Source organism: Podarcis pityusensis (assembly GCF_964106645.2).
Source record: "Podarcis pityusensis genome assembly, chromosome: 4".
NCBI lineage: Eukaryota > Metazoa > Chordata > Lepidosauria > Squamata > Lacertidae > Podarcis > Podarcis pityusensis.
The window spans coordinates 74,833,018-74,856,947 of NC_138027.1; the positions used below are offsets into that span (position 1 = coordinate 74,833,018).

The 23,930-nt window shown below is 41.6% G+C and overlaps 1 protein-coding gene across 1 annotated transcript in view; it reads left to right on the forward strand.

The window, feature by feature from the left end:
- The first annotated feature begins 217 nt into the window (after positions 1–217).
- Positions 218–23,930, forward strand: part of TMEM131 (transmembrane protein 131) — a 75,213-nt gene continuing 51,500 nt past the window's right edge. Inside the window, exons 1-2 of the mRNA XM_081003672.1 lie at positions 218–625; positions 18,449–18,510. Coding sequence (XP_080859798.1) covers positions 457–625; positions 18,449–18,510 — 231 coding nt within the window. The 5' untranslated portion in view covers positions 218–456. The remainder of the gene's footprint in view (positions 626–18,448; positions 18,511–23,930) is intronic.

Sequence of the window (23,930 nt, forward strand, 5' to 3'; positions counted from 1 at the left end):
AATGGCGGCTCCTAACCTAGCTTGTAAAAAACAACAACCACATAGCGGAAGGACCCTGCCCTTATTAAAGATGGCCGAATCTCAGTTTTTTTTATTATTATTATTTTTATTATTGGTTGCCTATAGGAGGCGTGTGAGCGTAGCGGAGCGACGCCCCTTCACGCGCGAGGCGGAGGGGGGGGGGGAGGAGCGAAAAGAGAGGGGAGAGAGAGGAGGAAGCGCGTGCGATGTGCGCGCGCCGAGCGCTCGCACCCGCCCAGTGCAGCGGCTGGCTCCCGCACGCGCCCTAACGAGGGAGGGGAGAAAGACACAGACACACACACACACAGTCGCGGCGAGAACTGCCTCGCGGGCCAAGCAGGGCCCCCTCAGACGGCGACGGAATCCCCGGCGAGCTGAGGCGACAACAACAACAACAACCAAGCAAACAATAACAACGGCGGCAACACTACGGCGATGGCGGCGGCGTTGAAGCGGGAAGCGGCTCCCCGTCCTCGCTCCTCCTCCGGGTCCCCCTCGGTCCCTGCGGCCGAGAGCCGGTCGGTAGCGGCGGCCCCCTGGCTCGGAGTCACGCTGCGGCTGCTGGTGGCGCTGCTCCTGAACGCGGCCCGGGCTGAGAAAGAAGGTGAGGGGAAGGGAAGGAAGGAAAGGGCTGGCGGGCGGGGAGGCGGCGGCGGGAGAGGAGAAACGCTGCCTCCTCCCTCACGGCGACCCGAGAGATCGCGACCCTCCCCGTGGGGCCGCCTCTGCCCACCTCTTCCCCAGATGCTTCATTAAATGCCCCTCCGCTGGCTTGTTTCTCACGTGCCCACACCTGGTTCGGGGCCGCCCTCTTGTTCCTCCTCCGTGCTCCCCCTGGGGCGAGGGGTAAGGGGTCTTTCCCCTCTGTGTGTGTTTGGTGAGGGGACGACGACCCCTTAACCCTTCGCCGGGTCTTTCCCAAAGTTGTCAGCGGTTCCCCTCCTGCCCCACAAAGCGCCTCAGTCGGAAATCAGTGCTGAAGTTTCTGGGTACTATTGGCATCCCCTGAGTTACTTGGCTTTCTGTATCTCTTTCCCTACCCACCCTCCTTCATTCCCTCTTTCTTTTGGGGGTCCCGCCGGGTGCGTATTTCTCCTCCTTCCCCCTTTTCCTCTCCCGGTGCTCTGGCTCGTCCCCTCCCAGCCGGGCTGCCAACTCACTGGCCGGCCCTGTTGGCTGCTCCACCCGGCTGTGGGGACCTGCCGCCTCTGGGCCTGGCTCTCTTTCTCTCCCTCTCCCTCCATCTCTCTCTCCTCGCTTTGTGACCCGGGCCGTAGTAAAATGCCGAAGCTCGGCGCATGCATTTGTCAGTGAGGTAAAGTTGCTGGGGGGTTTTTAAATCCCGCTTTTGTTTTTGTGTGTTGGGAGATGGGGACGGAGCTCTAGTCCTGCCCCTGCTGAGCTGGAGGATCCCGCCCGCCCGCACAAGGCAAGGCAAGGCTGGCTGGCTGCAGGCACCACCATCTGCAGCCCAAAGTTGGACCTGGCTTCTTTTAAGAAGCTCATCTCTTAAAATATTTACCTTGGCTACCCTGAGCAGCTGTCAGATTGCACCTTGTACCCGCTGGAGAAGTGCTTTCTTTCAAAAACAAGCAAAGGAACAAAAAAGGTCTTTTGAGATTTCTGGACATCACTACATTTTTATTTTATTTTTTGAAAAATCCAAAATATTAATTCGGGATTCCTTTTAAAGCTTGTTCTGTGGAGGTAGTGTAATGTCAGCAGGGTTGAACTGTGTGGCATTTTTAAAAACAAGATTCCCGAGAATCCTGCATACTGAGAAAATACATGAAGTGGTTTTGGATTTGGTTACTTATGCAGCAAAAAGGAAAGGAGGGCAGCATCAAAGAGTAGCACATGCTACTCCAACCTCCACCCCCAGCCTCATTTTGGTACTTGGAAATAAAGATGTATTGATAGCATGCAAATTGCCCAGCATGTTTTGATAAATAGTTTTCAGGGACGCTGTAAATCATGGATAGACAACTAGTGCCCAGCAAAGGTTGTTGGACTCCAATTCCCAGCAGCCTCAGTCAATGTGGCTAGTGGACAGGTGGGAGTTGAAACCCAAGAGTGCATGAAGGTCACCATGTTGGTTACCCATGTTGTCAACCCGTAAAAAATATAGTTTTATAGGTGTCTGTTTACAGAGTCCCTGAAGAGCATTTATCAAAAAAGTCAAGCATTTCATTTTATATATGCAGTACCAGTTTGAAGTTTCACCTGCCATTCTGAAGCATCTTCAGGACTTAATAAAATGTCTGGTAGTGGTCTTTGAAGCACTGTGAAGGGCAGCAAATGATTTTAAGTCAGGGGGTTTAGCCACTGGAGAAAAAGATAACAGACATTCTTGAAGAAGAAACACATCAAATAAATCTGCAAAACAGATGTGAGTCATCTTCCTTAGAAGTATCTTGCTTATAGCAATGCTTAGTAACTTTGTGAAGTTACTAGAACCTTTAAACTAGAAACCAAGTGGATTTTATGAAAATCCATATCCTTAACTTTGGTTTGACGCAAACTTTATGAAGCTGAGTTGAAATTCTATTAACCAGTGACCTTAAACATTAAAATGTCATACTGTACATAACTTTTTATCTGGTTGTTTATCATATGGAGCCCAAAGAAAATGTCCCTTATCTTTTCGGTGGTTTGTGTATATATATACGGTGTGTGTTGAGATTTTGCTGCTTCACTCTATTTAAAAATGTGCCTTCATTTGTAGCTAGGACTTACAGTGTCAGCAGTTAGTCTTGCAATGTCATTCATAGATTTTCTTTTTTAATGATTCATGAAGATCGCTCTGATTCTGTGGTCGTTCTCAGGCTTGCTGCTTGGTTGTTTGGTACTTTGCTATATTCAAAGAAGGCAAACAGTTCTGAATAGTATTGTCAGTTTATCATGACTGACAATGAGAGTTAATATTTCTATCTACATTTGAGTATCTGTGTGCTACCTCCCCAGAGACTATTTCGCTTAGGCAAATTGACAAGAATATTGCAATTTCTGCCTGTGTACATACACTTACTTTTTATCGCCTCTAGTTCTGACCCATTGTGCCACAGAGCTCTATTATTCAGGGTTGTTGAGTTTTCTAGCTTGTACCTGTGTGCTATACTAGTCTTTCCCATCGTGTTCAAATGAACACAGGGGGAGTTTGCTGACTGTATAGTGTCAATTAACTTTCTTAACCAATGTCCGTATGTTGCTGTCTTAACTTCTTACTAGTAGTCTGTTTTACTCAAGATACCTCTATCCATATAGCTGAGTGATTTATCCCTTCCAGACTGCTATTGTTGGTGACTACTTAGGAGCTACCTACAGAAGATTTTTAAATATTTGCAAGTGTGAACTTCTAAGAAATTAGTACGATTCTGGTTTCAAAATTTACTATTTAGAGGCAATGCCACAAACCTGGATTTCTTTTATTATGCAGATAGGCAGCCTAAAATAAGTACAGTAAAGTTGTTCTAGTCTTAAAGTATTTTAAGAGTGAACATCATTGATTATGTTGCTGCTGATTTCATAAGCACAAGAGGAAGGTTGCACATTAATAAAAGGTTTAACTGCTTAGCAGTTTCTGTTAACTGGACTTTGCAGAAAAATATTCTATTCACTGCTTTTACTTGAACTTTTACTTCTTGCCTTATATCTTAACAACTGTGAAAAGCTACAAAAATTTACTGCTATGCCAGTATCTTTCATGTATTAAATTGTGGTCATGGTCCCAAAAAGCTATGTCTTTTTCAAATGCTGGATATTTTGAAACATTTAAAACATGCATTACTTTAAACCACATCATTTTCTAAATTGTCTTTCTTAAAAACAAAACAAAACAGTTTTCACTTTTACAGTTTTGCAGACTGTGTGAAAGCAGTAGCTGTGGTTTTGACAGGCAGGTTCTCACTATTCTGGCTGTAGTGTCTTGTCAACTAACCATTTTTGTTGGGTGTGCAGGTAAATACCTATTCCTGTTCCAGACAGGTAGCTTGCCACTTGACTGGTTGTCTGCATAGAATAGCATTTGTCCTCAGGCAACCAGGCAAGTGGCAAGGACAGAAGCCCGTTTAACCCTCTTTCTGCTGCCTATTTACTCATGGCACTCTTTGTAGCTATTGTAGCATTGCTTGGTTTTCCCCTTCCACGCTGGAGAATTGCGACAGAGTACTCTGGCTCCACTTTCTCTTCTCTTTTTCTAGAATGTGTGAGTGAGAACATAATCTGATGTGTTTAGCAGCTGGGAGAGGAAGAACAAGTAGCACTTCTAGTAAAGGTTAAACTGGAAAGGCCAGGGATGTATAGCACAGTAACTTGCATTTCTGCACATGCAATATGAGAGAAGAAAGGAGTCAGGCAACTGATTGAAATGGGGGGTAGGGGGTATCCTGGATAGCTCAGTTGGTTAGACTGAGTGTGGTGCTGATAATGCCAAGGTTGCAGGTTTGAGCCACATATGGGACAGCTGCATATTCCTGCATTGCAGGGGGTTGTACTACTAAATAGTCCCTTCCAACTCTACAGTTCTATGAATCCAATTTTCCTTTGGTTCACATTGATGATGAAGTGTTTACTGAAAGAAGATGTAGTGTTTACCAAAAGATCACTCCACTGTCTGGTGACAGGAGAATGTAATGAACATGCCAAGCCACAGTTATGAAAAGAGTGGATGCTTAAGCCTTGATTGACCCTTCATATGTTAATGTATTATATGTTTAGAAAGTGGGTGCTAGTTTACACCTCATTATACAGTATAAGACATCTCTGGAATGTCTGTTGAAACAACATGGACCTAGTTAACCTTAACATACAGATGCAACAACATCTTTGTGTTAGTCTTGATCGTTTTAGTTTTGATAGCAGGAACTCATAATTTTTAACTCATTGTTTTCAATAGAAAGCTCACAATGGAGTGTGTTATAGTTCTGAAATACACTGAACCATTTGACAAGAATGAAATCTTAGACTTGAATTCTGTCACAAGTTAATTTAAGGCAGTTAATGGAAGGAAAGATCCCCATGCCTTCCTCCCTACTGTGGTCACTTGTGCCTTTGGGGGGGAAAACCTCTCTAGAGGGTCAGGGACACCCCCCCTCCAAACAAAAAGAATGGGGGATGAACCATTGGGGGCTGCTGGAAGGGAGTAATCTAAAATCCAACTTCCTAAGATAAGGAAATTCATGGAAGGAAAGTTTTTGTTTTTCTGTATTGGTCAGGAGGGTCCTCAAACCTCTCAGGCAGCTGCAGCAGGAGGAAGGGAATGAGAATTTTTCCTTCTGTGAGCCTCCTTTACTTCATTTTTAGGGTCATTAAAGTATTACTTTAAATACATTTCTACTCCTAGTTTATTTTTGTGTGCTGTTAAGAGTTTCTACAAGCTGCCTACAAATCTATATAGCATGTTATAATCCAGGACATGTTGAGGTTTTCATTGAATGCATTAAGACACCCATGTCTTGTGTTCTTTTCGTAATACATTAAAAACTCATTTAAGTTTTCATCTGCCCTTTTTACTTACGCCCCTTTTATAATTCACTTTGATTCTACCATCCCATGTTGTAGTTCTCGCTCCCATTTTCAAGATAATTTTTCTTGGCCTTGCGTTCTTATATCCACACATCTGCTAATTGGAGTATACCTAATATGCATGTTTAATTAGCATATATATTAAATTTATATCATCTCCTTTCCTCCAAGAAGGTGTACATGGTTCTCTCCCCACCCCCACCAAATTTTATGCTCAGAGAAACCATCTGAGGAAGACTAGGCTGAGAGACTGTGACTGTCCCAAGGTTTCCCAGTGAGCTTCATGGCCAAGTGGGGATTTCTACTCTGGTCTACCAGGTCCTAGTCCAACACTGATTTCTGTGTTTTTGTAAGACTAAGGTAAAGGTAAACGACCCCGTGATGGTTAAGTCCATTCAAGGGGGACTATGGGGGGCGGTGCTTATCTCGCTTCAGGCTGAGGGAGCCAGCGTTTGTCCACAGACATCTTTCTGGGTCATGTGGCCAGCATGACTAAACCATTTCAATGGGACATTATGATGAGTGAGTGCCAGAGCGCACAGAAATCCCATTTACCTTCACACCGCAGCAGCACCTATTTATTTACTTGCACTGGTATGCTTTCAAACTGCTAGGTTGGCAGGAACTGGGACAGAACAACAAGAACTCCCACCATCACATGGATTTGAACCACCAACCTTCTGATCAGCAAGCCCAAGAGGCTCAGTGGTTTACACTACAGTGCCACCCACTCCCTGGTTTTGTAAGACTACAAAAGACTAAGTACAACCCCATCATTTGCGCATCTGCACATAAATAAATGCTTTTGAGTTCATTGGGCTTACTTCCAGGAAAGTGTGTATAGGATTTCAACCTAACAGTGCAAACCTAGACAGACTTACAAGTGAGTAAGACCCCCTGGACATAAAGAAACTTCTGACTAGACTGACATAGGATTTCACTGTCTATCTCTGTATATAACACAGGGCTCCACCATTACCAATGAATCAATGATTTACATACAGCTCATGGTCATTGAACGTTATAGTAATTTTAACAATCTATGCTAGTTTACTCTAAAGTTGAAATAGTCTGCAGAGCACTGGTGTCCAACCTTTTTTGCAGACATGCTCAAAATGATGAGGGCTTTATATCAATGATGGAAGAAATAGGGCAGAAACAGATGGCTACATAACTCTGTTTTGCAAGCCTCAAGGACAGCTAAAACCACCATCCTAAACACCTGATGTTCTTTGAAAATTAGATTGGATTGAAAAGCTCCTGTGCTTTTCTGTGCCCGTGCCTCCTGCACACACACCTTAAGCCAGCCTTTGCCAACCTGGTCCTTCCAGATGTTTTGGAGTGCAACTTCTGGTCTTGCCTCTCCCTCACCCCATTCTGGAAGCCTGTGTACTTGGGTCACATAAACATTGTGGGGTGGGGGGCGCCAATACAGCTTCTTGCCAGGGGTACCTCTGAAGAGGGGTAGTTGTATGCAACTAACTCCTTTGCCTTGTATCTACATTTTGGTTAGCTGATCATGAGATTGCAGTGACACAGTTGGATAGCTCAGTTGATTAGAGTGTGGTGCTGATAATGCTAAGGTTACAGGTACAATCCCCGTATGGGACAGCTGCATGTTCAGATTGGGCTAGATGAGCCTCAGGGTCCCTTCCAACGCTATTACAGTAGTACCTCTAGTTACGGACTTAATTCGTTCCGGAGGTCCATTCTTAACCTGAAACTGTTCTTGACTAGAGGCGTGCTTTTGCTAATGGGGCTTCTTGCTGCTGCTCCGCCGCCGGCACACAATTTCCATTCTCCTCTCAAGTTCTCAACTTGAGGTAACTCTTCCAGGTTAGCGGAGTTTGTAACTTGAAGCTTTTGTAACCTGAGGCATTTGTAACTCGAGGTACCACTGTATTCTATGAATCTATAAGTTATGGGATCTTCTGGATTAAGTGCTGAGAAATTCTGCTCTTTGTAGTGAGTTAAAATGATAACCACTAATATATACTTCTTGGGCAGCTTACACTGTTAGATGTCTTTCCCCTGCACTGTCGGATTTGGCCCTTGTGTGGGATCATTTGGCGTTTGGAGACACCTGCATTTACCCACCAGACCTTGGCCCTGAAGTCTTAGTGTGCTTATTCAGTCAATATGTGATGGATTGGATTCAGGGGTTGGGTGGGGGAACAAGCTGAGAAGCTTAATCCAAATAATTATCATGTGATCTGGGACAGGGAATAGGCGCTCCTACTGTAGATGGGATTCTCCCATCTATGCAGTCTTATATGTTGGGATTAAATTGTTTTTGAAAGTTATACTTCAATTAGTCATATGTGACCCTCAAGGAATACTGGCAGGAAGTTGTCCTGACTCAGCTAAGAAATGTGCAGTTCTCACACATACAAGCACCCGCTGAAGGGTGAAATCCCACCCATTGGTATGTGTGCCTTGTAGTGTTTCTCTGTTGCTGAACTTTCCTGTGAACGCAGATACAGTCATACCTCATGTTACATCCGCTTCATGTTATGTTCTTACAGGTTACATCCCGTGGCGACCCAGAAGTACCTGAAAGGGTTACTTCCGGGTTTCGCCGCATGTGCAGATGCACAAAATGACACCAAGGGCATTTGCAGAAGCGGTGAATTGCAACCCGCGCATGCACAGACGCGCTGCTGTGGGTTACGTTCTTTTCATATTGCGAACGGGACTCTGGAATGGATCCCGTTCGCAACCAGAGGTACCATTGTACATGATCTACAGAAACTTGTGGGTGAAAATCCTGTGCTGTGTGCTGTCCTATTTTTTTTCTTCGAAAGACTGATTTTCATCTGATTGTTCTGCACTTTATTAAATATATGCAATTGGGCTTAAATCTTCAATTAAGTCATATCTTTAAAAATGGGTGAGAATTGGGTTTTTTATATGTTCTTTATTAAGGACTGTTTGTAGCATAGGCTTACAGCTATATGAAGATGGAATTTGGAGCCTACGCTGATTCCTAATGCCATTTTTTGGAAATATTTCTTTCCTAAACTTCAACTCAAAATGGGGCCACAAAACAGCAAACTATTATAAAAAAAAAACAATAGCATAGAACTAGCTCTACCTAGAGGCACCAGAAATTGAACTTGCAACTGTTTGTATGCAAATCATGTTCTACTAAGGAGCCCTTTCCCAGTTATTTATTTGTGTCTGTTTATTTTTACATCATTTTATTTGGGGGGTGGGGGTAGCTCAGTGAATAGAACACATGTTTTGCATATTGAAGATCCAAGGTTCGATCTCCAGGTACGTCTGGGAAAGGGTCTTGTTTGAAACCCCAGAGAACCACTGCCAGTCAATTTAGACAGTTTGAAATTCAGGCATCTTCTGAATTTCAGTGCTATCTTTATATATCTTTATATACGCCTGCAATTCAGCTTTCTGTATCAATAAAATAGCTGTTGTTTTATATTACTTTGAAAATACGTTGGGGCCACTTGACCTATAGCATAACATACGTGCAATATTTCATTTTTCCTCTTTTCCTTTAATTGAAGTGTAATTCATAGCAATTTCCTTGTAATGAAACTCTTAAATTAAATTACATAGAGCTGGGACAAGCATCAAAAGGCCACAGAACCAACCTCTTTCTTAGAGAAAACAATGAAGTGTGAAGTACAGAATCTGGGTAGAAGAATTTACATGATTTTTTGATACCTTTTTTAGGGTTCAAAAGTGCAAGAAAGTGAAGATCACAAGGGAATTAATTGAATCTGATGGTTGGCTCAGTGAATAACATGGTTTTTTTTATCAAGAGAACAACTTGAGACAACCACGTGTTTCAGAAGTACTTGAAACTACAATGCTATGAGGGCACTGCTCTGCCTATTGTTAGGTATACTTCTTTCCAGAGGCCAAGAAAATCAGATGCCACCACGAAATCATATCTTTATGAACAGACCACAAAGAATCTTTCTTTTACTGCACTGTAAAGGAAGTCCTGCAATCTTTACACCGTAATTCAAGTGTTACCAAGGTAACACAATTTGGCGGACTGGGCAAGAGTAGCGCTATTTTGGTACGGGCATGGTAAGGCTGTTATAATGAGAGCTAGGAGAGCTAGTTCTCTCCCCCCCCCCCCCCCGCACTGCCTCCAAAAGAAAAACCAAACAGAAAAATGCTGTGGGAGCTTCTGATATCATCTTTCTTATGGGACCTAGAAGACTCAATATGTGAATAAGAAAATTGTGGGGTAGGAGATCTAGTAACAATTTCATATCTGGCCACCAATGTGCTCCTTTGGTTTCAGATAGTACATGGGTAGAGGAGTCTAAAAAGCCTCGGAAACAAATTTTCATAGCCCTCTAGCAGCTGTGATGGCTCATTTACCAGTAATGTATTTAGCATTAACTGTGGAAGTGTATAATCAATTCTGACCAAACTAAGCTTCCTGATTTATATTTTGCTCTAGGCAGCTTCGTTTGGCCAGAATCTAGTATATACTTCCAGAGTTAATGCTAAATACATTACTTCTGGTAAATGAGCCACCATAGCCTCTAGAGGGCCATGAACAGTGTTACAAACTCAGATATATAATTCAATCGTCAAATGGCACCTTAAACCTAGGATGCGGCTGCCACAAAGGAATGTCTAGGCACTGTTCCATCCCCTCCATGGGATTTTTATTTTTCATTCTATTTCTATACCGCTTTATATTTCAAAGAACAAATCTAGAAGCATTTTACAACACATTAAAACGTCAACTAAAACAATCCAGAATGAAACTAATTCAAGTTTCAAGGAAAGTATTTCATATCCTTCTCTAAGTCACCTTTTGCTTTCCTCAGTCGCCATCTTGGCATCCAGAGATCTCTGCATGGTCACAATTGGACCCGCACCAGTTGCAAAATGTGCCTGGCACCTGGCTAATTTTGAACACTAGCCATGAAAATTCATGTCCTGGACTTTTTAGACTCTCCTACTCATGTACTATCTGAAACCAAAGGAGTTCATTGGTTGCCTGACGTGAAATATATTGGCATTATTTTCAGCTTCCCTACCCTACTAATAGAAGATAATTCTAAAGCAGGGGTGAGAAACATGTGACCTTCCAGATGTTGTACAGCTTGCATCATCCCTGTCCATAGGACATGACTCATGTTGCTGGTCTCACACGGGTGGCAGAATCGTGCTGCCAACACCCACACAAGGCTGCAGCAGCAAAGGGATTCATGCCTTAGACACATGCTTTAGGAGAAATCCTCCTCCTCCTCTAATATGGACTTTGTGTGTGTGTGTGTTGTGTTTTTTCAATAAACCAGTACTGTATTGCATTTTCTGATTAGCATTGTTGATGTTATTGACAATGATAATGTCAGTAACTGGCATCTTGGAATCCAGATCTGATGGTCAGAAAGAAAAATAATCTATTTTATCATTGGTTGAGGAGACAAAGGTAGAGCTTAGACCCATAGAAGAAGTCTGTTCGAGTGTGGGAACTGTCCACTGCTGAGCACTGTGTGCCCTATTGGTATATGAAATTTGAGTAGCGGTTTGTGGGTCTGTCTGTGCTTGTTTAACATTTGTTCCCTTGGCTGACCAAGTGTGAAGGTTGCAGGCATCACATGCTGCCTCAGCAGATTAATAGTGGCTATGGTACACATAATAATATAGCCACCTGGAACTGCTGATGAAGTCTTGGAAAAACAAAATTAAATTAGTAGGTGAGATGTTGGCAGTTCAGGACCTCCTAAGATAGTACTTTCAGATGTGCTGTCTGTTTATATGCAGGGCTAGCTACTCAGGCAGAACTGTAGAGACTCAGTGCAATGATCCCTTGGGTCATCTAGTCCAACCCCCTGCAATGTAGGAATCACAGCTAAGTCAGTTTAGTCATGGGAGTTCCATAGCTGCAAATTATTTCTTTATTTATTGTAATATAGGAAGTGAAGCAAGTACTCATTTGTATGTATGGATTTACTTCTTCCATTGACAATAAAAACAAAAACAGATATTGCTAGAATCACTGCAGTATTGAGCATGGAAATAACCAAGCAAATGGTGCTACCTTGTTTCAGACTCCAAATTCTGTTCTTAGGTGAAGTGCCACATTTTATCTAGAAGTAAGGCAGAAAACAGATCAGCCAACCCTGCCCTAAAGCATCAGATTCCCGCCTTGAGATTGTCCCTTGCTGTGCTCCTATGCTCTTGCAGCCTCTTTGGCACCAAGTACTTTTCTTCAGTTGTGATTGGTGTGGCAGCTGTGTCTCCTCCACACTCTGATAATATCTTACTTAGACTACTGTAACACACTGTGTGCAGGAGCTGTAAATACAGGAAGTAGCCTTATACTGAGTCAGACCTATTGTTGTTGAGAGACAGTGAAGTCCTCACAACAAACCTGTGAGGTAGACTGCACTGCAAGAGAGTGGCTGGCCCAAAGTAAACTACTGCACTGAATTCCCTGGCTATGTGGGAATTTAAACCCTTTGGCGCACCAACCAGTACACCACACTGGCTATCAAATTAAGTTTGCTTTGCTGTAATTATTCATAGTCATTTATGTTTAACGTCTTTGTAGGGATAGCCTCCATACATGCCTCTAAATAATGCAAGGAGGGGTTAAGAATCCTGAAAAGTCACAAAACGTGACCCAAGCGTAACTCTTCTGACCTATGAGAAGTGGATTCTTGGCATCCATCTGTCTCAAGAAACAACGGAGTGCGCCTCCAGGGGTGAAGTCAAACCACTGTGTTGGCAGCACCGGTAACCTCCCTGGAGCGTGCCATCCTAGGCAGTGTGCGTGGAGTTCCTGGGCTGCCTCAATAACAAAACCTCCCTCTTGGCCTCACTGAAGCTGTCCAAAGGAAAGCAGAACAACACGTTTGGCATCAGCTTGGCTGCAGGAGTTGCCAGAAGGAGACATACAAGACATCCATGCAGCCATCTTAGGGACCCCACTCTGGATTTGTATAGGGTTTACTCCTTAGCCTTGTCTTCTCCTCAGAGATATCCTGCAAGGCAACAAAGGTTTAGGATAAGCGTTTTCCTTCTACATGGGCTACCTTCCCCAGTTAATGAAGCCTACCTGCCCCTTACCTCCCTCTACAGCACATGCAGAAACCACCTTCTTGACAGTTGGACCCACTATCCACCAGAGCCTGCCTTCACAGGCAGAGGAAGTCCCTAACTCACAGAGGGTTTGAGACCATTGGCTACCCTCACCCTGCAATCCATGGGATACAATTATCCCTTGGTATAAATCTTGGAAAATTGGTTGCACTGGTATTGCTTTCTATGTCAAATAGGTCATTGAATGCAATAAATTAGGAACATTAAGAGAAACTAATCGAATCACACAATCACTGCTGGTAGAAACAAGAGGTTAAAAAAGCAAAGTAGTACTGGGGACACCTTAGCATTTCTTTGACTGAATCTTGAGATAGAGATAGGATGGGGAGTGTGGAGGGTAGCCAAAAAGAGATGTTATGGTAATGGGTGTGATCACTTATCCTTGCATTGGGCTTGTTTGCATGTCACATGCAGCCACAAACTATAGTTAGATAAATTACATGAACTGTGTGCTAATTCACACAGCTGGAACACTCCCACTTTGTTCCCTCCTTTAGTCAGATGTGGGGAATGAAACCATAAGGTGATTGGATCATAGTTAGTTTGTTGCTAAATAAACTGCAAATGCTGGTTTGGATACAGTGCCAGGCCAACCACTCCCATGGTATGTTTCGCTACTCACGAGAGGAAGGAGTGAAATAGGAAGTGCTGAGCTACATGCATCACCTAATTCGACTAACTGTGGTTCATAGTCAGCATTGAGTCAAAACATAACTACTGTCTGGTAAATGTATATTCAGATACTGGCAGCATTAGCATATAAAACTAACCACAGTTTAGCACTACATGGCGACACCTCAGCAAGCCAACATTGCTGTGGGAGAAATACTGATAAAGAAATCACAGATAAGCTGCATAAATTATTTGCATTCTGAACCACTTTTTGATGCATCTGCAGAGTCAAGTCAAATAGATACGAGAGTATAACATCCTAGAATTAACTCATACCAGTCAGTTACCTAAATATTTTTGACTCAGATGTGAATTTGCTGCCTTTAATAATGTTTGCTGCCATTAAAATTGTCATCTTTCTTGGAAGATTAGAAGGTAGGCAATGTAACATCATTAAAATAAAATAAAAATAATATGAGGGATGGGGAGCCAAAAAATCACAGGCCTTTCCTCCTAGTTTATGTCTCAATTGGTAGAAGGTATTATTAAAGTTAAAATTATAGAAGAATAAGCAAGCAGCATGACATCTATAAAGGCAAGTCCTGATTTGTTGACATTTTTAATGTCAAGGCGCATATACATATATAGGGATGGGCCAGTAGGCACTGTATACTTCTTTTAACCATGGTTTGTTTAACAAGCAAGGATTCAACTCTCATATATTTGTATAGCATGTAATCTGTTTTGCCTTATGTTGATTTGTTGTGCCTCTGAACACCCAGCTAGTATACATACCAAAGTCTTTTTCATTGCCCAAAGACCAGCAAGACACCCCTGAAATGTCAATTCTTCTACATTTGTCTGGCTTCAAAACATTCTTCTCTTCCCAAGACATACGAGCAAAAAACAGTCCTAAAGCATCCCTTTCTTCCTCCATTTCTAGGCACATTCCATGAGAAGTGTTGTTAGCCTTTTTTTGTGAACTCGTAACCCTATCAAAAAAAATCATTTCTTCTGCAGTCACGAGAGAGAGACTTTCTATTAATACAAAAACTTTACTTCTTTTTTTTTAAAAAATAATATTTATTGAGAATTTTAAAATTACCAAAAAAAACAAAGAAAAAAAGAAGGAAAAAACAAGGAAAAAACAAATAGCAATTAAACAATACAAATCGATAAAAGTCAAAATCAAAAAACAAAACACATAGCACATCAAAATCAAAAAGCAAAAATAAACCACAAAAATTTAAAAACAGATCCAATATTCCCAAATCCTTAACTGTCATTACCTTATTTCATCGACCTCCTCACACCTCCCCTTTTTTGTATTCTAGTTGTTGATTATCACAGCAAATCCTTTCCATTTTTCATAATATTCTGTCATTAAATTACCTTAATCTATTTTAACCTTATCTTACCATAAAAAACCCTAAAACTTAAAACTTAAATCTTATTTATACCAATTTCTCATAACCATAGCATATTCTTACATAGTTCTTTTTAACATTTCTGCTAAAGCCAAATAATTTCGTTCCAACATTTTTCTAATACTCATTAATTTTACAAAACATTCCTAAGTAGAATTTTTAAAACTTTCTTCCAATCTTCATCCAACGTCTCTTCCTCCTGGTCTCGGGTTTTGTCAGCCCTCTCTATCCCATCCATCTAGTTCATTAACCTGGTAATCTTATGTCCGAGGCCCTTAAGTCTCTTCCATGTCCCTTCCGCAGATCTTCTTCATATTTATACCTGTACTTTACTTTGTCTTCTGCTCCTTTCACTCGTGGAGACTCCAGCTTGACAATATTTTTGTCCCTTCTCGACAGATCAGCCCCTTTTCCATAGTCCACACTGAACTCCATGTGGTATTTAAAAGCATGTTTCAAGGTCCCTCCAAAGTTGAGGACCCCCACAACTCCAAACTCCTCCCGGCCCAAAGCCAGACTTGAAAATTCAAAACATCCCTGCATAGGGGGGTCTATCCAGCCCCCCATCTCCAAGCCAAACAAGACTCTATCTCTCCAAATCTGGCTTTTTCCAGGTTCATTCGTCAGATCCAACAACTCATGTTCCTGCTGGGCCACAGTTCCCTCCATCTCTGCCTCCCGAGGTCCAGCAACAACCTCCTCCCTCATCTGATCTGTCAGAGCACACTCCTGGATTAATTCCTGAGTGGGTTCTATATAGATACCCACTACCTGTCCAAAATTTCTGATCGCAACAGTCATCAAATCCGTCTTCTCATGTAACTGTTCCAATAAAGCACTTGTCTTGCAGAAAGCACGCACCAGAGCCTCCGAGTACATTGTTGTGCAAGGTCAAAGTCTGATCCCACGATCTTAATCTATTGCAGCTGCAAAGCTCCCCAGTTCACATTTAATAACAGTTTCACAAGCTCCCTCTAGGGGAAGAACTTCTATTTGTATCCATCTCTCTCTTTTTTTAAAAAAGCAGATCTAACAACAAAGTTTCCTTTTTCAGATATTTTGTCAGTATTTTGTTCCTTTTAGATGCGAAGGAGAACAATGGAATCACTTTGTTTCTCTTCTTTTAACTGTCTGTCAAAAACGTTTGTCTATAGTCAATGAACTTCCCGAAAACGTCTGTCCTGACACCCCGCTCCCAGGTTCAAGACGGTGGAAAATTACTTTTCTTTACACTCTCTTCTGCAGGTTTAAACAGTCCAGAAAAAATCCCCCCTCTTCTCCTGCTTCCAAAGGGGGTTCAGTAATTTTAGATGATGAAAGTTGATCCTTTACAGACGATTTTCTAAACTCTAGTTTGCCATGTCTTTGCTTTAATCTATCTACAAGAAACGGAAGGCTGACTTCCTGTTTAGACCTTCCCGCTTCAGTGCCAAATTAAAAGAAATTTCTTAATCCAATTTTCCGTTCTACTCACGGGTCGTTGTTTAGAGTCCAATTGTCCAAATTTAACCTACTCACGGGTAGTTGTTTTTGTAGCCAGATTGTCACAGGAAAAAGGTAGCGCTCTCCGGTAACGGCTGTGCGGCTTCGCTCCACGGAAGAAGCAGTTGACTCTCAGCACCGCGCCGCTTGCCCCGCTTCACTCCGGAGCCCGTAATTGGGTTCCTTTACGAATTGGGGGCGCGCGAAAGGTGCCCGCTGAGTCCCACGGTCACAGGCTTCACCCGCCTGTGATTTTTTAAAGGGTCCCCACTTCGCCGTAGCGGAACAGACCCGTTTTCCGTAGAGCCAGTCCCTCCGGATCAGAGGGCGATGGCGCCACCCCGGAAGTCCACAAAAACTTTACTTCTGAGCAAGAAGAAGCAACGGTGTTAGCAGTAACTTTGATTTTTAGATATAAAAAGGGTGGGTGGATTGTTGCAGAAACAGTATAGTAGGAATTAAATGTGTGATGGTGGTCAGGAGAGGCTTTCAGGCCAAACTGCATTTATGTTGGTTGGACTTTGATGTAATGTGCTAAGAGCAAAGGTTTGTGTCTAACATATAGTTCTCATTGTGTCTAACATATAGCTCTCATAATAGATCCCTGTGCAAATTTAAATTTTGGGGTGCAGAGCTTACCAGCAAGGAAGTGGTTGGGGAAAGTAGTCTATTGCTAAACAGAATGAGGAAGGAGGAAAAGGTCTGTGAAAGTGCCAGTGAGTGTCCTTCAGCCATGTAAGCATTTTTGTTTTTTAGCTGCTTTTCCCTCTCATTACTGTAGTAAGACAAGGTATAGTGATACAGAAATAGAATTAAAGTAGAATACTGAGCTTGGACATAATGTGAAACCACATTTAATGCAAGCCAAGATTCACAAAACAACTTCAGGCATGCTTTGAAATCCTGGTTTGTTGGCCCCAAAGTTAGTGAGCCAAGTTAGGTTTGGATGTATAATGAAGCCAAAGGATTTGGATTTATAATCAGAGTATATGGGTAAAAATTGTAGGAAAGGTAAACAACAGTGGTCTTACTGTGTCTTCTATGGACCTCCAAGCCAGACTGAGGACTTGGATGATGCCTTCATAGAGCAGATCACCAAACATTCAAAAAGAGAGATAATAGTAATCACGGAATACTTCAACTACCCCAGTATCTTTTGGAACTCATACTCTGCTAAGAATGTAAGGTTCAACAAATTCCTCAATTGCTTCACTTTCCCACATTTCCAGAAGGCCGAGGAAGCAACAAGGGGGTCATCTCAACTTGGTCCTCACCAACATTGAGGAACTGATTGACAAAGTGAAAGTACAGGAAACCTTGGTAGGAAGTGATAATGTCCTCTTTGGTTTCATTATACACAAGCAAGGGGAGGCTGAGTGTAGTTGGACATGCAATCTGGACTTTAAGAAGGCTGATTTCAAAAAGCTTAAGGAACTACTGGGTGAATTTCCATTGTAAGAAATACTCAGAGAAGGGTTTACTAGCATACTAAAGGACATTGCAAGTGTAATCTCAGAGCCTCTGTCTAAAATATCTGATAATTCTTGGAGAACAGGTGAGGTCCCTGCAGATTGCAGGTGTGCACATGTTGTCCCCATCTTCAAAACAGGGGAGGCAGAACATCCAGATAACTACCAACAAGTGAGCTTGACAGTGATGCTAGGAAAGTTCCTAGAACAGCTAAGTTAAACAGTCGGTCTGTGAGCACTTAGGATAGGACACTGTGATTAGCAGGGGCTTCTCAAAAACAAGTCATGCCAGATGTGGATCAGGGGAATATTGTGGATGTAATGTATCTTGATTTTAGTAAGACTTTCAAGAAAATTCCCCAATGGTATTATTGTGGATAAGGTTGTAGAATGTGGACTGGATGAGATAACTGTTAGGTGGATTTGTAGCTGGTTGACTGACCAAACCCAAAGAATGCTCACTGTATAGATGCATGAAACTGCACATGAACAGCAATATTAGCCATGATAACTAAATAAAGCACCTATGTTTTGGGCACCATCTAAATAGCAAATGTAGGGACTCACAGCAAGGAGAATCCTGCTTAGCAGGCTTTATGGTAGCATCTGACTAGCAACTGTTGGAAATAAGATGCAAGACTAGATGGAAACCTTGGCTTGGCAGGGCCTTTATGCTATTGACAAACTTTAAGTTGTTTTTATTTTAAATGTTTAGGGGGTGGGTAACTGGAGGACCACATCACAGTTATCTCCAGATGGACAGCATTACTTGATCAGAATGAAGTTTTAATTTGTATTTCTCTTGCTTTACAGCTTTCATCCAGTCAGATAGCATAATAGAAGTTCTACGCTTTGATGAAGGAGGCTTATTACAGGTAAATATTTTTTATTAAAATAAATGGGTCTGTCCTGTATTGCTGTTGTGTGTAGTAAAATTTCTTTAGTCTGCTGTGTTCTCTTGAAGTCTCTTAATGAAGAAATAAAATTGATGGCCGGAACTTCAAGTCTAACTTGACTCACTCATCTTTTCCATCTGGCCCCTTGCATATTTCCAGTGTTCAATTATTTTGGGCTGAATCCAATTGTGTAATGTTGCTAAACAAGATTATTTACTTGAAAGCTGAGACTGCAATCTTATGCACATTCAATCCTATGAGTTTGGTGGAGGATAGATAGATAGATAGATATACATAGACATACATACAAACATGAGTTCAGTATCTTTTATATGAACTTGAGTGGATGATCCTGGTGAAATAGTATAGCATATAGCATCATCTTTATGATTCCAGTACCTTCAAATTCTCATTAGCACCTCATTAGAGTTGCCCTACAGATAGCAGCATAAACTGGTGTTTATATATTTCTTATTTATTTGTTGAACTTATATACCGTCCTATACCCAGAGGTCTCAGGGTGATTTTATATAGGTTGGGAGGGGCTTTGTGTATATGATAGTGAGAAGAACAAAAGCATTGGTGTGACCCATAGCACAGCTTACAGTTTGCGCACTGTTCACAGAAATGGTTCCCTGTTCTGCGATTACATTTAAACCCTTCTATACCTTAATGCAGAGGTTTTCAACCTTTTTGAGCCCACAGCTTCCTTGACCAGCTACACTCTTTCTCCGGCTCCCCTGTGGGGAAATGGGCTTCAAGCCTCAGAAGCTCAGTTATGCCACCCCTTGCCTGCAGAGCCGCCAACCCATCACCCCTTTTCAACCACCCCCCTTGTGGAGTGTTCCCTCAATCCATTCACCTCCCCTCACCTTGGGAGCCCTCTGAGCAGCCACTGCCACCGTCCCTGGTCTCTGAGCTGTCCCCCCCTGCCCCAAAGAGAGGTGCTTCCTCACACCGCCCTGCAGGGGCCTGGGAAGAGGATGCCCCCCCATAGACATACCAAGACTACCTTTTGAATTAAGAGACCGTCTGGAGAAGGTGATACCACCGACAGAACAGGAACAAGCACTTGGAGCAGTTGGAGGAGAAGTAAAGTAACTACATCATGGCTCTGCAACTATTAAGCTGGAATTGTAATGGTCTGAACTCCCCTCAGAAAAGGAAATCTGTGTTTCATTTATTAAAAAAGGAACAATTGGACTTGATTTGTTTACAGGAAACACATGTAACAAGGCTACACAGGAAAGTATTGATCAATAAAAGACTGGGCCAGGAATTTATTTCTTCGGATAAAGTTAAAAAAAGAGGAGTAGTGATTTATGCAAAGGAGAGACTATTACCGAAATTTATCTTCAAAGATGACCAAGGAAGATTTGTGGCAATTGAAATTCAAATACAAGGAGAAAAATTCTTAATAGTAGGAGTTTATGCACCAAACGAGGGGAAATCTGAATTCTTTAAAAAGTTGCATGAGATCTTGATGGACTATTTGGACTATAATGTGATTTTGATGGGAGATATGAACGGAGTGGTATCTACACATATGGACAAGGCACAAAGACAGGTAGTCACTAAGGATGGTAGACTACTGAAAACCTTCTTTGAGATGACAGACAACTTGGACTTAGTTGATATTTGGAGAACAACGAATCCCTTGGCCAGAGAGGGAACCTTCTTCTCTGAAGCCAAACTGACATGGACAAGAATTGACCAAATATGGGTAACTAGAGGAATGGCACCAAAGATAAGAAAAGCGGAAATCTGCCTAAAAACCTGCTCCGACCATAATGCTGTTAAGATGGAAATGAAACTAACACCAACCGGTTCCTTCAGATGGAGGATGAATGATACCTTATTTAGAGATGAAGAAGTGATTAAGAAGGCCCAAAAAACCTTGAGAGACTATTTTGAGATAAATATGAACACCAATGTTGAAAAAAGGGTAATCTGGGACGCAAGCAAAGCTGTTATGAGAGGGTTCTTGATACAACAGAATGCATTAAAGAAGAGAATCCAAAATGAGAAGAAGGATAAAATATTGGAGAAAATAAAGGAAAGTGAAAAGAAATTGAGAGCAAAACCAAAGTCGCAAGAGATTTTGAGAGAAATAAAGTTACATCAAGTACAATACATGAAAATGATGAATCAGGAGGTAGAATGGAAAATTAAACAAATGAGACAAAAGACATTTGAGTCGGCTAATAAATGTGGGAAATTGTTGGCTTGGCAAATGAAAAAAAGACAAAAATTAAATACTGTTACAAATTTAGAAGTGGAAGGAAGGAACATACAGAACCCAGCTGAGATTAGAAATTGTTTCCAGAGGTACTTTAAACAACTATATACGCAAGGGCCACAGAAAGAAATTGACGTAGACCGATTTTTGAAAACAAATGGATTACAAAAAATCTCTCAAGAAAATAAATTAATGTTGAACTATAAAATAACTGAACAGGAGGTAGAAGGTGCCATTCAGAATATGCAACTAGGTAAATCTCCAGGACCGGATGGACTGACTTCTAGATACTACAGATCTTTAAAAGAATGGTTAGTACAACCTTTAAAAGAAGTCTGTAACAAAATAATGGGTGGGAAAAGGGCACCAGAGTCGTGGAAAGAAGCGTATATTACACTTGTACCGAAAACAGAGACTGAAAAGACGCAGCTTAAGAACTACCGCCCCATATCACTGCTCAATGTGGATTATAAAATCTTTGCAGACATTTTGGCTAAAAAACTAAAAAGAGTGCTAGTGGAAGAGATACATAAAGATCAAGCAGGCTTTCTGATAATGTGAGAAACATAATCAATATTTTAGAAAAATTACAAGTGAATATAAATACTAAGGCAGTTTTGATATTTGTGGACGCGGAGAAAGCTTTTGACAACATTTCTTGGAGTTTCATGAAGAAGAACCTACAGGGGATGGGGGTAGGCCAAGGCTTTGAAAATGGTATAAGTGCAATATATTCAGAACAAAAGGCTAAATTAATTGTAAATAATGTGGTGGCGGAGGAATTCAAGATAGAAAAAGGGACACGACAAGGTTGCCCAGTCTCCCCATTGCTTTTTATATCGGTCCTGGAGGTCCTGCTGAATATGATTAGAAGGGACCAATTGGTTAAAGGTATACAAGTCGGAGCTAAACAGTACAAATTGAGAGCATTTGCAGATGACTTAGTATTGACACTACAGGAGCCAGAATCTAGTACTAAAAGGGTTTTGGAACTGATTCAAGAATTTGGTCAGGTTGCAGGATTCAAGCTGAATAAGTTAAAAACAAAGGTCTTAGAGAAAAATTTAACAGCGATTGAGAGAGAGAGGTTTCAGAATGAGACAGGTTTAACAGTGGTTAAGAAAGTGAAATACCTGGGGATTAACATGACAGCTAAAAATGGGAATCTATTTAAAGACAATTATGAAAAATGTTGGGCTGAAGTGAAGAAAGATTTAGAAATTTGGTCAAATTTGAAGCTTTCACTGCTAGGCCGTATTGCTGCGATAAAAATGAATGTATTGCCTAGAATGTTGTTTTTGTTTCAAACATTGCAAATTTTGGACAAAATGGATTGCTTCAAGAAGTGGCAGAGAGATATCTCTAGATTTGTCTGGCAGGGCAAGAAGCCCAGAATAAAATTTAAAATACTAACGGATGCAAAGGAAAGAGGTGGATTTGCCCTGCCAGACCTTAAACTTTATTATGAATCAGCAGCTTTTTGCTGGCTGAAAGAATGGCTGCTTCTTGAAAACACAGACATTTTGGACTTAGAAGGTTTTAATAATGTATTTGGATGGCATGTGTCAGGGAACTGCCATCGGAAGGAAGGGAGGTGAAAGGGCTCACACAGGTTGGGAGAGACTCAGCAGCTGAAGAGGGAACCAGTAGGGGGAGAGGAGGTGAGCTGAGGGAAAGTGAGCTGGAGGGATGGCTCAGAGACACTTCCAGCGAAAACAGTGGGGAGGTTTCAGGACCTCCTGTAGGGACACCCACTCCTCGCCGGAAACTGTCACGCAGAGAGTCCAGAAGACGTGTTTCCGTTAAGGAGCTTTTATGTTGGAAGCGATTCCGAAAGCAACCACTGTCGGAATCTGCCAGCGACTGACGGAGCCATGTTTAAGGGGCTCCGTTACAGACAGAGGTTTGCAAACTTGACCAAACTCTGAGGGACTTGGATTTTACACACAAGCAACTCATCGTCCCATCACAGCATGCATATTTGTGGTATGATAAGGTCAAAGCACATAAAGCATTTAAAAATCATATTGTCAGGAAAGCATTGTTTAATGTCTGGATAAGATATAAGGATCTATTGGAAAATAAAACCCCAAGGTGGCTGTCACCGATGGAAGCGAAAGCTCAGAAAAAGCTCAATATGGAGGTCAAATGGCCGAAATATTGGGAAATTCTGGAACAAGAGGGAGATAGATTGAAACTGCAGAGCTTTGAGAAACTAAAAAACAAAGTGCGAGATTGGCTTCATTATTATCAGATAATGGAGGCATATAATTTGGACAAGAAAATTGGCTTCCAGGTGGAAAAATCAAAATTGGAAACAGAACTGTTAGAACCCAAAACTAAGATTTTGTCAAAGATGTATAACTTGCTGTTGAAATGGAATACTCAGGATGAAACGGTGAAATCTGCTATGATTAAATGGGCACAAGATGTTGGACATAACATAATGATGGCTGACTGGGAACAGTTATGGACCACAGGTATGAAGTTTACGGCATGTAATGCCTTAAGAGAGAATATTATGAAAATGATATACAGGTGGTACATGACCCCAGTCAAGCTTGCAAAAATCTATCATTTACCCGATAATAAATGTTGGAAATGTAAAGAAACTGAAGGTACATTCTTTCACCTTTGGTGGACGTGCCCAAGGATTAAGGCTTTCTGGGAGATGATTTATAATGAAATGAAAAAGGTATTCAAATATACCTTCTTGAAGAAACCAGAGGCCTTTCTCCTGGGCATAGTCAGCCAATTGGTGCCAAAGAAGGACAGAACTTTCTTTATGTATGCCACAACAGCAGCAAGAATACTTATTGCAAAATATTGGAAGACACAAGATTTACCCACCCTGGAAGAATGGCAGATGAAGGTGATGGACTATATGGAATTGGCAGAAATGACTGGCAGAATCCGAGACCAGGGAGAAGAGTCGGTGGAAGAAGATTGGAAGAAATTTAAAGACTATTTACAGAAATACTGCAAAATTAATGAATGCTAGAATGATGTCAGAATGAAGTTAAGTGGTTTTAGCAGCAATGTTATAAAGGTGTATGTAAAAATGGATTGTTAATAGGTGAGAATCTAAAGCTATAATTTATTAAGTTAAAAGATTAAGACAAAAACAAAGAGGGAAAGGAATTGCTGAATTAACCAATTG